Source organism: Zosterops lateralis, assembly GCF_965231275.1.
Source record: "Zosterops lateralis genome assembly, chromosome: 27".
In the NCBI taxonomy this organism is placed as follows: domain Eukaryota; kingdom Metazoa; phylum Chordata; class Aves; order Passeriformes; family Zosteropidae; genus Zosterops; species Zosterops lateralis.
Window position 1 is genome coordinate 6,341,761 of NC_139787.1, and position 15,800 is coordinate 6,357,560.

The 15,800-nt window shown below is 51.9% G+C and overlaps 3 protein-coding genes across 4 annotated transcripts in view; 2 read left to right on the forward strand and 1 right to left on the reverse strand.

The window, feature by feature from the left end:
• Positions 1-1,607, reverse strand: part of SMG5 (SMG5 nonsense mediated mRNA decay factor) — a gene marked incomplete at its 5' end in the record, with an annotated part of 30,244 nt that extends 28,637 nt beyond the window's left edge. For both annotated transcript variants that reach the window (XM_083879074.1, XM_083879073.1), the window contains one exon: positions 1,531-1,607. In XM_083879074.1, the coding sequence (XP_083735200.1) occupies positions 1,531-1,607 (77 nt within the window). The remainder of the gene's footprint in view (positions 1-1,530) is intronic.
• LOC310919519 (uncharacterized protein) overlaps positions 1-11,999 on the forward strand; it is a gene marked incomplete at both ends in the record, with an annotated part of 50,925 nt that extends 38,926 nt beyond the window's left edge. The window contains 4 exons of the mRNA XM_083878887.1: positions 9,419-9,527; positions 10,015-10,188; positions 11,397-11,605; positions 11,960-11,999. Coding sequence (XP_083735013.1) covers positions 9,419-9,527; positions 10,015-10,188; positions 11,397-11,605; positions 11,960-11,999 — 532 coding nt within the window. The remainder of the gene's footprint in view (positions 1-9,418; positions 9,528-10,014; positions 10,189-11,396; positions 11,606-11,959) is intronic.
• On the forward strand, positions 2,534-5,460 carry TMEM79 (transmembrane protein 79). The gene is made up of 4 exons (XM_083878779.1): positions 2,534-2,646; positions 3,481-4,311; positions 4,520-4,733; positions 4,950-5,460. The coding sequence occupies exons 2-4, from the start codon at positions 3,591-3,593 to the stop codon at positions 5,152-5,154; spliced, it is 1,140 nt and encodes a 379-aa protein (XP_083734905.1). The 5' UTR covers positions 2,534-2,646; positions 3,481-3,590; the 3' UTR covers positions 5,155-5,460.
• Positions 12,000-15,800: the final 3,801 nt, after the last annotated feature.

Genomic DNA, 15,800 nt, shown 5'->3' on the forward strand with positions numbered 1-15,800 from the left:
CAAACCTGCAGTTATTGGTGGGGATTCCGGGGCACAGATCCTGCTAGTGGCCTCAGCAGCAGGCCCTGCCCTGCTGTAGAGGAGGGCAGTCAGGTCCCACAAGGTTGGTGAAACAATATAGCCAATGTCACCAAGAAGAAAAGAAATAGAGCCCCATATAAAACTCATCTCTTGTCTCCATCACTTTGCTCATCTTTGAGACCCAGAGTTGCTGCTGGAACTCCTGTGGATCTGTTGTACTGACAGGGAACCTGAGCCAGAAGGGAACAATTTGTGGGCTGCCCTCACAAAACAAGTCATGAGGGGAGCAGAAGGGACCTGAGCTCACCAAGGCCAGTGGGAGTGCCCTAATCCTGTTCTCTGATGCCATTTCCAATGCATGTTGTGGAAATGTGGGACCAGAGTCACAGGGAGTGCTTAACTGGAAAGATCTACAGCTGGAGCAGTTCTGCCCTCCACACAACAGCAAGGTGCCCTGGCTCACACTCCTGCTCATCACAGCCTCTTCTCCAGCACTTCCTATGTAATCCCTGCCTACTGCCAAAGCCAAGTACACCCTCTCCAACTCCCCTCTCCCAGGATGACCCCACATCTCACCCCTATCCCATTGTATCCCAACAACTCCTTTCCACTCAGCCCCCATTGTATTCCCTGAATCACACAGGATTCTCTGAATCCTTTTTCCATCTCCCATGTCCTTACTCATTACCCTGGGTCTCCCCTGACTCTGTTCTTACTCTCCCACCTATCTTGTTCCCCCACCTCTCCATTCTCCCATCTTGCTTGGATCTCCCACAGCTTCTTCTCCCACTGTCCCTTGGTCTGACTCATCTGCTCTGGAGCCACCAGACTCCTTTTCCCCAGTGCTATCCTTCCATGAATTGCTTATCCTCTCTGGATCTCATACAACTCCCTTCCCCACATTCCCTTTCCCCAGTCTTCCCTAAACCTTCTCCTCCCCCTCTCCACTGCATCCTTTCCCTGGATTTCCCCACAACTTCTTCACTTCAATCTTCCCTAAATTCCATCATCTCCTTCCTCCATCTTCTCTGAACATCCCTTCGATCCCCTTCGCCCTCGTTCCCCCTAGATTCAAGACGCCCCTCCCGCACCGTTAATCCCTGTTGTTACCTCGATTCCGCCATCTCCTTCCCCAGTCCCCTGAATCGTTTCCTGACGACTGCCCCATCTCCTTTATTTACATCTTCCCTATATCCCCCCAACCCCTTCACCCTGGAGCTCCCCAACTCGCCCAACCTCTCCTGCCCCAGTCCCCTTCTATCCTATCACCCGCAGTCCCCGCCGGACATTGCTCAGCCCCATTCTCTCTCTGCTCTCCTCGGGCACCCCGTTACCCTCCCTCCCCAAATCCTTCCCCGTTCCCTTAAGTAATCCCCCGACCCTCTCCGCGCTGACCCTCTCCAGGCTCATCGGAGCCGCCCTGGCCCCTTCGGGACACCGGCTTCCTCCAGTGTCCCCTAGTCCCCTCCCCTTCTCGGCCACTCCATCCCCTCTGGCCCCTCTCCTCACCGGTATAGCCGCTTGGTGTGCAGCACCTTGGCGTCCGGCTCGCCGCTCTCGCCGGCGGCCCCGGCACCCTGGCTCATCGCGCCCGCAGCGGGCCCGGCCCAGCGCCGCGGCCCCTCAGCACCACCCGCGCCGCCGCCGCCGCCGCCCCCGGGCCCGCTCCGCCGCCATGGCTGCCCCCTGTCCCTCGCTGCTCTCGCGAGATTTCCCGCGGCTGCGCCGCGCCGGGTGGGCAGGGCGGTGGCAGGGGCGACCTCGCCTCGCGAGAACCAACCCGCGCAGCAGGCCCGCACTTAGTGCTGGCAACATGGCGGCGGCGTCGTCAGATCAGCTGGAACCGACTCCCAGTGGTAGCCCGGCGGGAGCGACCGATCGGGCTCCGAGCGACCCCGGGGATCGAGGGCTCGACCAGAGCCCCCCGTGGCTGTGGGACTGGAAGCGGGGGGAGCGGGGGGAACAGCACAGGAATCCCTCCGCGCTCTGGGATCCCCCCGTGCCGGGGGTCCCGAGGGACCGGCCAGGCATCTGGGCGAGTCCTGTGGGGCCGCGGCTCTCCCAGTAGTGTCTTCAAGCTGAATTATCGATCTTCAGGCTGAATCTTCTCACCTTTTGTAAACATGACTATGCCGTCACATAACTTCTGTAAAAAAAAGTAACTCAATAAAATAAAGACTTCGTATTTCAAGCATTGTGATAGGTTGCGGGACATAAATATTCATTAGGTGGGCGGGGAATGTGTATTAGACGGGTTTACGTAAATTTTACTGTATAAAAGCTGTAACTTTGTGTTACCCTTGGTGCGCTTGTTTTGTGGAAAACTCCACCACGCAGAATAAACAAGGACTGACTTGTCTGTCTCCTTTCTAAACGCTGTGTGTGTTTAAAGAGCTCTTTAACTTAGCACGCCCGGACTGGGATCCGAGGGGTCTCCTGCTGACACTGGGGATAGCGCCGGGGCTCGGCCCGAGCTGGGACGGGCGGAGGGCCCGCCCCTCCGCCCGCCCCACCTGAGCTGGTTCGGCAGGTTTGAGGTGGAGAGGCGGCCGGGAGAGCGCTGGAATCCCGCAGGGTCCCGGCAGAACTGCCCCGTGGCCCCCATGTCCCCTCGCCTCTGCCCGAGTAAGTGCTGCAGCGAGAGGAAGTGGTTCCGCGGGGGTAGCGGGGCTGGGGGCTGGGAGAGGCCTGGGATCTGGGATCTGGGCGCTGGAGGTGCGGGAAGCCCAGGAAGCTCTTTCAGACCTACTTCCGTGTGTGGATCTCGGAGGAAGCCCCAAGCGGCTCCGTGCCTCAGTTTCCCCACACCTGTGGCCAGGCCAAGGCTCCTTCTGAGGGTGCAGGGATGAATGTACTGAGAGGAATGAAGGAGCAATGTTCATTGCAGGAGACGGGCAGAACATCCAGGACAGACCAAGAGACAGGGTTCCCATAAATGGTAACAATGTGAGAGCTCTGCCTATACCTCCTGCACCCCATGAAGGGCACCCAGCAGCCCCTTTTGCCCACCCCACATCAGTCTCAGCTACAAGAGGCAGCAAACCTGAGCCATGCTGGCTGTAGCCAGGGTTCCCAGAAACAGCTAGGTCACCTCTCCCCAGGGCTTGGCTGGTCCTGGCGCAGGAGAGAGCCACAGAGGAGCCAGTTGTATCATCCAGGCTGTGCCCAACCAGAACCCCCAGGATGTTTTTTCAGTGGAGGAAGCAATTCTTAGGCTGCTCCATTTTGCAGCCAGACCTGCACCTCCACCACCCTGCCCAGGACAGTATGTGACGCCACTGCCAGGGGCCAGAGCATGAGGACACCAGGCACTGCTTTCCTCTCCTAGTGCAAAGACAGGTGGGTGGTAGAGGCTCCAGGGGTGCTAGTTTGCTCCTACTTCGTCACTGGGGCTGTCCACATGACCCCAAACCTCTCATTTCTGATGTAAAATTATATGTCTTCTTTCTCCCGGTCCAGGGTGAAAGCAGAAAGGACAGGAGCTTTGTCCCCTCTGAACACCACAAGTGCAGGCAGAAGTGTTACCAACCCCCAGCTGCATCCCCAGCAGTGTGAAACTGGACGCTCTCATGGCTGCTGTGGACCCTGTCCTGCCCCCTGAGGAGGTGGCTCTGCTGGAGGTGGAGAAGGTGGCCCTGGACAAGGAGCCACCAGCCCCAGATGAACACGTGGGAGACCCTGATGCCACCCTGCCATGGGACCGGTGTCAGCACAATGCCCAGGGCCAGCCAGAGCTTGTGGAGACAAAGAGGCGTTCAAGTCCTGAGGGGGGCCATGAAGACCCAGAGGAAGCTGTTCCCACATGCCCCACAATCGAGGCCAAAGATGAGGAAGTCCCCCGGCTGCCCGTGATGGCAGCCCACGTCTTCGTGCCCATCGACCCCCAGTGCATTGAGCAGAGCCCCTTAAAGCAGAAGCAGCACCCCACCTCATGGCCCCGGGAAGAGGGCAGGGGGAACCATGTACCCCACAGTGACAGATCCAGTAGCCTCCACCACAAGCAGGTCTTCCTCCCCCTCGGCCCCTCACGCTACCAGGACCCACTGGGCTTTGAGGGGCGCGTGACCAAGCCCCCAGCTGAGGCATTGCAGTGCCCATGTGCCAGGGACTGTGGTATTGATAACCTCAAGGCGGTGGCATCAGTCGCAGGGGCCCTGCTCCTCTGCCCTTGCCTCATCTATGGAGCCTACATCTTCTTGCCCTTCGATGCCCCACTGCTGCCCACCATCAGCACCCGCCTGGTCTATACACTGCGCTGTGCCGCCTTTGCCACCTTCCCCATCGTGCTGGGTGAGCCATGGGCTTGGGGTATGGGCACTTTGGTCCCGCTTTGGGCTGCATTAGCCCTGGGGCTGCAGGTGCAGAGCTGGGGCTGAGTTCTTTGTGGCTCTGTTGCTCCCACAAGGAGCAGCAGATGGAGTTTTTCTCCCCTTCGTCCTCCCCAAACCCCACCATGGCTCCTCTGGGCACCCACTCAGTCCCTCTGTCTGTCCCTCAGGAATGATTGTCAGCGCCATCTCCCGCCTCTGCTCCTCTGCCCTGGAGCCCTTTGGAGAGCTCCACCGGGAGGTGGAGATCCACCGCACTTACGTCTCCCAGTCCGTCCACCTCTTCATCCTCTACTTCTTCAACATGGCCGTGCTGGCCACCTACCTCCCACAGGAGCTCCTCAAGCTCATCCCACTGCTCACAGGGCTCTTTGCCATCTCCCGGTAAGTGACTCCTTCACCCCGCGGTGCTGTTGGGCTCTGTCGGTGCCAGCAAACACCATCCCTTGGAGCAAACTCCCACTCTGGCAGCACTTCACCAGAGCCAGAAAGGGTTCCTCTTCCTACAGCAGCCATGCCTGGGAAATCCTCACTGGTCCCATTGAGTGCCAGCCCCATAGCATCACCCGTGGCTGAGCCTGCACCCTCTGCCTTCTCCAGGTTGATTTTCTGGATGTCCTATGCCATCAGCCGCTCTTTCCGTGCCTTCGGCTTCAGCATGACCTTCCTGCCACTCCTGGCCATGCTGCTCTGGAACCTGTATGGCATGTTTGTCCTGGAGCCCGAGAACCTCCTCTCTGTGGCGGCGCCAACACCCGAGGGCCAGTCCAAGGAGAGCCGAGCCAAACTCCGGCACTGGGGGTGAAGGAGGCCAGGAGATGGGGCGCCTGGACCCTAAGAGCTTAAGCCCTGCTTAATGCCCTGCCTCAAGAGTTCTGACAGCACAGGGGTGCTGGCAGATCTAGCTGAGCCCCTGCTCCCTGCCTAGACACAGTCATGTTTTCCTGGGCCCACAGAACCAGGCTGCAAACCCTCTGCACCAGGAGACTCTTGCTGGAAGGTGAACAAGGCCCAGAGCATGACACATCAAGCCCTGTTCCCTGGGAGTGGGGTGGGATTTGCTTCACCTTCTGCTGGAGCCAGCTTTGCCCAATAAAGCCCTTACCAAGCAGCTGTGTGGCTGGTTTGCAGAGGGTGAGTTAAATTCTCCACATAATGACTCAGAGCTTTGCCTACAGGATGCAATCATCCAGCCTCAAAATTATGTTTCCAAGAGGTAAAAAATGTTTCCCCAAGACTGTCCCTCGCCTAACCCTGAGTCCCACTCCTGGATCCCTGCATACCCTGTCTCACCCTTTTTGTCCCTCCTCTTCCTCCTGGTGGAGGTTCGACGCCCAGTTCACAAACCAGTTGGTCAGACAAGAGGGAGGAAGCCCTCCCTACAGAGGGATGCAGGGAGAAGCCAGGTTGGGTGACATGGCAGCAGGTTTGCCCCTGCCCAGGGCTAGAGATGGCTAATCCTCCCCAGGATGGGTGCTGAGCCCCTCATTCTGCAGACATGAACAGACCCCTAGGAGTCACATGTCTTATGGCCTCAGTTCTCAGTCATAACCCAAAGCAGTTAAAACCCCACCCAATCCAGGAAAAGCCACTCCAGCTCCAGATCTGCCAAGTATCTGGCTTGTCCCACCTCCCATCCTGCAATGCTGTATCACAGAACAGCCCACCCATACCAGAGAAAGGGAATGAAGGACCTGAGGGGCTGGAATGAAGCTGTGTCAGGGGAGGTGTCTTGGTTTGAAAGACAGGTGTCTAACAAGGAAGGCAGGAACTTCCCCTGGAATAGAAAATGTGACCCCCTTCCCTCTGAATTATTATAACTCTGCAATCAAAGGGCTTTCAGGAAAAGATATGGAAAAAGGAGTAACACTTCTTTACAAGTATAGCAAAGCAAACAAACATCAACAACGGCAGCAACAGCAAACAGAACCAGAAAACCCACTAAACGTTCTTCTCGCTCTTTAAGCGATTTCCCCTTTGGTGCAGTTCAGGTCACAGCCGGCAGGAGCGCTGGTGGCTCCCGGTGGGTGGGGCAGGTGCGCTGATTCCCCCGCGATTGCAGGGGGCGCTGTGGCGCGAGGTCGGCCACCTCTCCGTGCGGTAATGGCGGTTTGGCTGAAGCGGGCGGTCGTGGGCGGCAGCTGGTGGCGATTGTCGGAATACCGCGCTGAGGTGGCCCGTACAGGGACACAGCAGACCGGGATCTCGGAGTCCAGCATACAGGAGTGACCGCGGCAACACTCTGCAAGCAGAGGGTCTGGCGGGAGCCGGTCCCGGTGCTTCGGCGCCACACGCGCTGGTTCTGAGCTCCCAGTGGTCAGACCTGTCAGAAAAATTAATCCACAAACACCAGAGGTTTATATCCAAAAAGGAGAAAGAGGAGACCTGTAATTTATTCGAATAAAGGGAGAGGCCATGGGCATTTTCCATGGAGTCTCTCAAATTTTTGGAGGACGCAGCCTCCTTTTTATCCTCATTTCCTGGCCGCATTTCTCTCTCTTTCCCCATTGGCTGTGGTACTTCAGAGGTATAGACTTCCCGAAACGCCTCATACCTGATACCCCCTTCTAATGTATATCCCCCCTTGTCTTTTGCTTGTGTCAATCGGTGGAATTCCTATGGAATTTATAGTTCTTCCCATTGTTTCTTTCATCTCTCGGTATCCAATTTTATTTATCAGCAGATGTACAGTTTGTTTGTTGACAAATCTCTCTTCATTCCATTCATCAATCAGTGGAATCCTTCCTTTTTTCTTTTCTTTTTTTTTTTTTTTTTAATCTCTCAGTGCTAGTTTTATCTTCTAGCAGACTCACAGGCTGTTTGTAAAGACAAATCCCTCATTCCCTTCAGGCCGCCCGGAAAAACGCAAACGGCTCCTTACGAACCCGGAAACCTGATTCCGCAAAAACCCAGCCAGACCTCCGGGATAGCCCCTTCACCGTTTTTTTCTGGTAGTATCACCCGCAACCCGACCGCAGCCAGGGCCATTTCAATGGAATGTTGCGACATCTAGATACATCTTTTGTTTCCTAATTGCCCCATTGGTCTCTCGGAGAACGCCGTCGCCCCGCATTGTCCTTTTTCCAGGTAGCAGATGAAAAAATCCACTGGATAAAACCAAACCCGGAACAGGAGATTTAGGCTGGATATCAGGAAAAGGCTCTTCCCCCAGAGGGTGGTCAGGCACTGCTCTGGCTCCCCAGGGCATGGTCACGGCTCCAAGGCTGCCAGTGCTCAAGGAGCATTTGGACAATGCTCCCAGGCACAGGGTTAGATTGTTGAGGTGTCTGTGCAGGGCCAGGAGTTGGTCTCTGTGAAAAATAGCGCTCGCTCTTTGAGATTTTTGAAAGTTTAAAAAGGGATAAAAAGGGACAAATATCCAGCGCTGGGGTGGGCTAAAACAATGTTCTCTATTTACTCTTACATTACAGGGATATATGCATATTCATGAGAGTTTATGCATTATTCAGACATTCCTGGGAGTTTAGATGTTCCAGGAATTCTTTTGGTTGGTTTTAACCTTTGACTTCTCTTCATGCCATCTTGTAGATTAAATATTTTTTTTTCTTTTCTTGATTCCATCCTGTTATTTGTACACTCCCTGATAATGAAGAGTCAATAAATTCTCTGGATGTTCTGGTTTTTGTCCCTGTTATCTTATACTTCAGATAAGATAGTCCACAAAACGTGGGAAACCACCTAATTGTCTTATGCCATTCTCTGAGTTAGTTAGATGAAAAAGAATTTTAACAGCACATAGTCTCTATTTTAATATAATGCCACAGTCTAAGATACATCTATCACACTACTATTTATATAAGCTACACATAAACTTTATACAAATGCATACATAAACTGACAGATTATACTATACCAAAAAGCAGTTAAAAGGAAATAGAAATTGTACAATATAAAAATCTTTGTGATTAATAATAATATGCAAAAGCTAATACATAAATGCAAAAGCCAATACTATATTGTCATTTATAACAGTCTCCACACCCCTTGCGTGTCCCTTCCAGCTCAGGAGATTCTGTGATTTCTGTAAGTCTTCTAAATGCACCTGTCATGAGGGACTTGACCCAGGCCACTGACCCAAGAGCTCACAGGCAAAGCCACCCTGAGTACCACATGCTGCTACAGGGCACAAGTCAGTCCAGGGGCACCTTCGGCTTCTGCTGGGCTCCAGCACCATCCCATTCCTGCCAGGCCTGAGAGCTCTTTTGATTTGTGGCCCATCCAGTTCTTTAGTGTTAATTACAGGGACTGAGGGCAGAAAACTAGCCTAGTTTGCCCTTTTATAGTGTCAGTGCCCAGAAAAGCTTCCACCTCTACACATTTTTCTCTCTCTAACTACTCTGCCCTACAACAAGGCTTTGTCTTCCCCTCTTAGAGTTACTGGGTCCCCTCCAGCTCCCAGGGTACCAGGAGCTGGCAGACTGGAAGGAAAATATAGAGAAGGTGTAGGCTGGATGCATTAACCTCTGACAGCCAGCACAAGAAAAGTGCTTTGCAGAGAAAGTCTCTTCTTTATAAAAAAGCTCTGAGTTTCTCACGCCTAGGACAGGTGATCGTGTCACTGTTTGGAGGCTGGGAAGAGCCTGCCCTGGCTGCAGCAAATCCTGTGAAGGGTGGGGTGGGAGAGAGAAGTCCAGCCTATGGTTCCGCAGCCTTAATGGCCAACAGGTAACAAAACTCTGGGTTGCTTTCCCAGCAACCAGTCAGCAGCTTGGAGAAGCTTTATCTGGGAAAGGAGCAGAGAAAAGATGAAAGTAAGGGAGAGAGTAGGAGAAAGTGTTAAGGGGGTTTGGGGCTTATTTGGGTTTTTTAAATTATTTTATATTTTTTAAAGGTAGACACAGGCATGCTGAGTGCAGCATTGCTAAAAGAAGAATTGATGATTTTGACATCATATTGGACTCTTATGACACTAAAGAGATACCGTAATTTTATATATTGGTTTTGATTATGTGGAGGAGCAGCTGATTCTATCCTGTTCCAGTCTACTCATTCCCATCTCCTCACTTTTCTTCCTGTGATGAAATACAACTATTTTCCTTAACTCCCAGAGCGAGCAACATGTCCCACACTGTGGTTCTGCAGCCTCTCAAAGCTGGGTACTTCAACTTCACCTCTGCCACCATCACGTACCTGGCACAGGAGGGTGCACAGGTCGTGGTAAGTGGTCGATTTATGGGAGCCCTGTTGTTACCCCTGCCCTTTAGAGGGGCAACACGTTGTGACGTGGGAGTGGACCTTGACAGAGGACAGCAGGCAGCAGCTTGGTGAAACATGGAAAGCTCTTTATTATCTGACTCCAAAGGCTTATATACATTTTGTACAGAGGGCCAAGATTGGCCCAAGGAGGTTACAACCTCCTGACTCCATTGGTCAATATGACCATCAGTCAAGTTCTCTCTCAGAGAACAAGAATGCAAAACATAGAGATAATTTCTAAGAATACATATTGTTTACATGAAGCAGCGTGAGAAGCTGCTGCAAAGACTCAAATACTTGAAGGCAAGAAATTCAGGGACGACACCCTGTAAATGCGCTCCTGGAGCCACGTGGTCGGGGATGATGCGTGTCCGTGTGCTCTCACCCTGTCCGGTTCTGGAGCGAGGAGGAAAGGTGGCAAAGCCTGTCTTTTCCCTGCCTTTTCCAGGTTGGATTCACTAGTGCTCCCAGGCAGGGAGGAATCCTGGCTCAGCGTGACTTTGACAGAAGGTTCTCCCCTCACTTTGTAAGTACCTTTCAAGTGACAATGGAAAAGTGCACCACGGCAGCTGCAGCCCAGTGCTGTGGCTTCCTACTCACCCAGGCCTGGCAGGCAGAGTGGGTGAGTGGCCTGGGGACAGATGTTCACCTGCCACTGTCCCTGTCACAGCTCCAGCTAAGGGGGAGAGCCCCTGGATGTGGGGGGTCTGCAGGACCAGGCCCTAGAGCCAGGGAATGTCCTGGAGCAGTGCCAGCAGAGCCAGAGTCATGGCCAAGGGCTTCCATAGCTGCCCCTGAGAGAAGCCTGTCTGGAGCCCTGCACTGTCCCCTTTTAGGGCAGGATGCTTTGAGGGCCAAGAGGAGCCAAGAGGCCACAGACCAGTGTTATAAATGCAACAGCAAAAATCGGATTAATAAAGAAACTATTTATTAGAAAAACAATCCCAATCATCGATAAAGAGAGAAACCACAAATAGGATGGGCAGCGCAGTGCTGGGTGGACAAGGGGTCCATATCCTAAGGTACAGATTTCCCAAATCCACATGGAGCGGATCACAGCCCGGGGTTTTATAGTGTTTTTTTGTGTCCCAAGGCAAAACAGGTGCATGGTATAGTCCAGCAAATAGTCCAAATACATCTTTGGATGGGTTTCCCGGATTTGTCGAACTTTGCAAATTGTATTCCGGGAAGGTTCTTTTCACATGTGGATGGGGCCCGCAGTCCATGGTTGTTCCGATGTGTAGTCTCCGACAGAGAATTCCCCTTGTTCGGGGAGGAATTTCTCTGTCTGGGTATGATGCCGATTCTTATCTGGGTTGGCTAGTGTCTTTGTTCATTCTGATGGCTCCTGTCCCGTTCTTTGTCTCGGGCTGGGAAACTGCAGCCGGCTAGCTTGGAGGAAATTTTTCTACAGACTATACCTTTTCACATTTTTATATTAACACCAATCTAACATATTTCTATATTCTTTTATCACGAATTTTTACCCCAATGTCACATTTATCACACCAGGAATGACAGCAGTGGGAGCTGGAGCAGGCACAGAGGAAGGTGAAGCAGAAGCAGCAGATGAGATGGAACTGGCTGGAGCAGGTGGCCCAGAAGGAACAGTACCTGGCCATGCAGGTGGAACAGGACTTCCAGGAATTCTGCAGGGTGCTCAGGTGATGTACATGATGCCAAGGGATGGCTGAGGCAGTGGCTGGGGGGCTCCCAGTTCCTGCTGGTGGCGCTGGGGGCTCCAATGCCAGCCCAAGTGCTGTACCAGGCATGAGGAGACTGTGACAGGGTCCCTGAGCCAGCCCAGCTCTCTCCCACAGGGCCTATTAGGAGGAGCTGGAGCGAGAGAAGCTGGAGCAGGCACAGAGGGCTGGCCTGCAGCATGCCCCTGCCAGTGAACTCCAGTGGCAGATCCAGGAGCTCCGGCAGCAGTGGGAGCAGGTGGCCCTCATCAAGGAGGGCCACTGGCAGAGGCAGGAGGCCCAGCAGCCCAGCCAGTGCCTCGCCCAGCTCAGGCAGCAGAACCTGCAGGAGTTCAGGTCAGGGGCTGCCAGTGATACTTCTCTGGGCTCCATACCATCCCATCTTGGGCCACGTCCCAGGTCCCCTTTCATCCTCAACAAACCTGCTGAGGGGCCCTGGACACAGAGCCATTGGGATCCTGATGGATTCTTTCCCTTGTCAAGCCATGGGAATTCTCAAGAAATACTGTGCCCAAGTGAAACAGAGTGGAGGGGCTGGAGCTGAGCCAGCACAGCCCCCAACTAGGACCAGCCCCAAAAGGAACCAGCTCCAATTTCCCAGTGATTTGGGGGTCCAGTTTCATTGACTGATTTTTCCAATAACAGATGTTTCCAGAGCAGACAGTGTTTTCCATTCTTCCCTTGCCTCAGGGCTGTGAGGGAGGACAGGGCAGAGTTGGAGAACCACTGAGGCTCCTTGTTCCACCTGCACCACTCTGGGCACAGAGGTTGTCCCTTGCCCTGCCCCTAGATCCACTTGGGTAGACTTCTTGGGAGAGGCTGTGTCCTCACAGGGTGTCTCCAGCCCAGGGTAGGGTCCTGACCGGCCAGCCGGGCTCTTGCCCACCTACAGCCCCACCAGTTCCACCTTGTTACTGCAGTGTCACCTGTGGCCCTGCATCTGGACCTTCCTCAGGAGAAAAGCAAAAGGACTAGAGTGTGATGCAAACATGTCAAATCCATACGGATGGGTACTGGTGGTTTCAGAGGACCTGGAGCCATGGGGTCCCACATGAGCAGCTCAGATTCATTTTTATCCATGTTTCACAATGTCACCCGTTATACATACATTCAGTTCTGCTCCTCCCTCTCTTCTTCCTCTCTGCTATATATGAGCAGCACAGAAGCACTTGGGTACACATTTCCATCCATAGGGATTGCACATAGACCTCGCACATTAACAAACACAGCGTTTTTCACACCCATCTTTCCCAGTGACATTCTAAAACACAAGACTGCAGAGCTAAGACACATACTGCGCACCAACCTACAGCATCCTATGCCACTCAACCAAGTGCCTCTGATTTTTTTCATTAGGCTCATTCCTCATTTAAGAATACCCTCAAGCGACTCAAAGAAACATTAAAGAGAAATGCTGCCAGTACTATGCAGCCAGCAATGCATGTCCTTTCCTAAAGCATCTGCTTCACAAAATTGGCTGTGAAGGTATTGGGGGGTTTTGTTTAGTTTTTTGTTGTTGTTAGGTTTGGTTTTCTTAAGCACAAAGTCCCCTGCAATTAACCAATAAGGTGCAGTTGTTTTAACAATTTGCTTATTTGAAACAGCTGCTATTTTTCAAAGGAAAGAGTTTATTTAGAAGAATTCTTAATGTAAAGTGATACTGACGAAGTTTGTCAAGTAATTAATCTTGTAAATAAAATTATTAAGGTGAGGAAATACAAAACAATTTTCATATTGACAGCTAAGTAAGGGTAATATTAGGCAAAAATGAAAACTTCAATGCAAAGTTGTTCTAAATTATTGTCTTGGTTTGAAAGACAGGTGTCTGCCAAGGAAGGCAGGAACTTCCCTTGGAATGGAGAATATGACCCCCTTCCCTCCAAATTTGAAATCAAAGGGCTTTCAGGCAAAAATATGAGAAAAGGAATAACAGTTCTTTACTACTATGTATGTGAATAACAAGGCAAACAAACAACAACAACAGCAGCAGCAACAACAACAAACAAAAAGAATAAACCAGAAAATCCAATAGTCTCTTCTCGCTCTTTAAGCGATTTCCCCTTTGGTGCAGTTCAGGTCACAGCCGGCAGGGGCGCTGGTGGCTCCCGGTGAGTGGGGCAAGTGCGCTGATTCCCCCGCGACTCTAGGGGGCGCCGTGGCGCGAGCTCAGGGAGCACGTGGTAATGGTGGCTCGGCCAAGCCAGGAAGGGATTGTAGAGAGGCTTTGCTTCACAAACCCCTGAGGCAGCCATCCCGGTGCATCAGCAGGACTCTCGGAAACAGCAAGCTGGGATGGCAGGAATGAGCAAAAATCCGGAGTGGTAGACGAGATGTATCCAACTCCGCAGCTGTGGCGGGAACCACGGCACAGGCTGGCAGGGAGTTAAACTAGATATTGCTGAGGTTAGATAAGCTTCCCGTTTGTTAACAGAAGCCGGATTTAAGGAACTGACAAATCATGAAGCCTATCCAACTATATTTGTGTATTCTGACTAATCAATAGACTCCAAGAATACAATACAATCATGAACAGGCCTGGAAAAACAGGATTCAGTTGTCATGCAACACTAAAAGGTTAAAAAGTCAAAGCGAGGAAGACCATCTTACTTCATCATTTTGGGACCTGCCCCATAAAAAGGACCACCGACCCATTTCGAAGAAAAAACTACACATGCTTAATAGCTTTTTGGCTAATTACCATATGAAACGGGGAATGGGATGTACCAGAGTTATGAATATGCATTTGTGTTTTGGGTATTCAATACTCCTGTACATAAAAAGACCCTGTGATCATCTGTAAATTGTGCGTGTGTATTTGGGAGCGATCCCCGCACGCTGCTTGGCGTCGTAACAAACATACACTTTCTAACTTTAAACTGTTAGAGAGTCTTTGTCCGTCAAAGTTGGATATTGGTATTAGATCAATATCCATTTTTTTTAATAATTCAACAGTGTAGTGAAAACCCGGAGCAGTGCGGAAGAAACGGCAGGGGGTGGGCAGCAGCAGCCCGGCTCCCAGCAGGGCAGAGAAAGAGAGGCTCCCTTGGAGGGGAAAGGGGCTCCGGGATGCCGGGGTTTCCCCTGAGGCACCCAAGAAGATGGGGAGGGTCCCTTTTTTGGCGAGGTAGGGTGTTAATAAGGTCCTAGTGCAACGGCCGCTCTTAGGAGCTCTGAGTGAGCTCCACTCACGGTAGAAGGGAGCAGGAGACAACTTCACAGTGGTGATGAGTTCTTCCCACAGTGACTAGACTCCTTCCCCTCTGTGAGAAACGACGCTCACTTTTAAAATGTCAAACGTTAATTAAACGTTAACAAAATACAACAAAAGCTAGAACAAGGAGACGGAGCAGCCCTGTGTCTCTCCATGACCAGGAACCCCGTGCTAGTCTACGAAATGGATGTTTTCCCTTTTCGACTCCTAGACCCTCCCAAAGTCTTGTCAGTCAACTCATTCTTTGCCGTCTATTGGTGGGAGGTCGATTTCTTACATCTTGATTGGAGGTCAGGTGTTGTCATAGTAACAAGCCCCCCCCGCAATGCCCCGAGGGCCAAGGCCAACGGTGACACTACAAGGGCGGGGGAGGTGTTGGAAGAGGGCTGTGGGGAGAACGTACTACAGTAACATAACTATACATCTATAAAACTTCTCTTAACATACACGTAATATTCATTGTGAGAGCCAACCATCGCATTACTCGTCCATAACACCTCCAAACGCCGAGAGAGCAAGGGAGAGGTAGGAGTTGCACCCCACTTCTTTTCCCCAGTCCAGTTCTCGAGGTATCTATGCCCTTCCGAGAGAAACCCCGAGGTAAAAAGAGAGTAGCCAACTGTACCCCTTTCCTGAGCTGTGGCAACTCTTTTGTCTCTGTTAAGTACCCGGTCGTTATTGTCTCCTAAGCAACACATAGGGGACAAAATTCCATGAGAGAAAGAAACAAACGGAAGAATCCTAAACCCCAACAATTATCCAAATGCGATTTTTTATAGACCTCCGAGCATCTGCTTCTCCTGCCCATCCTTATGCACCCAGTTTTTGATTTGGGGAAGAGAAAAAGGAAAAGAAAACGTATCGAAAAACTCCTGAAGGACAGCGCAGACATTGGTCACAGCCAGCACAGCTTCAGCAGGGGAAGGAAAGGTCTGCTTGTGAAATCTGATTTCCTTTTACGACACAGTATCCAGTTAGCTAATCAAGGGAAGCCAGTTGATGTAACCTTTTTGGATTTCAGCAGAGCTTTTGATACTATCTCTCATGGTATCCTTCTGGACAAAGCATCCAGGAGACTGCTGGATAAACACATCAACACATCATGTGGTGGGTCATCAACTGGCTCATGCGCCAGGCACAAAGGGTGGCAGTGAATGGTGTGACTGCCAGACTGGCAGCCAAGCATTTAGTGAGGTTCCAGGGCCAGCACTCTGGATGCAGGACTGGAAGGGACACTTGGTTTGCAGACAATAAAAAACAGGGATGAGCTGTCTACTCCCTGAAAAGCAGAGAGGTCTGGACAAATTAGAGGGCTGGGTA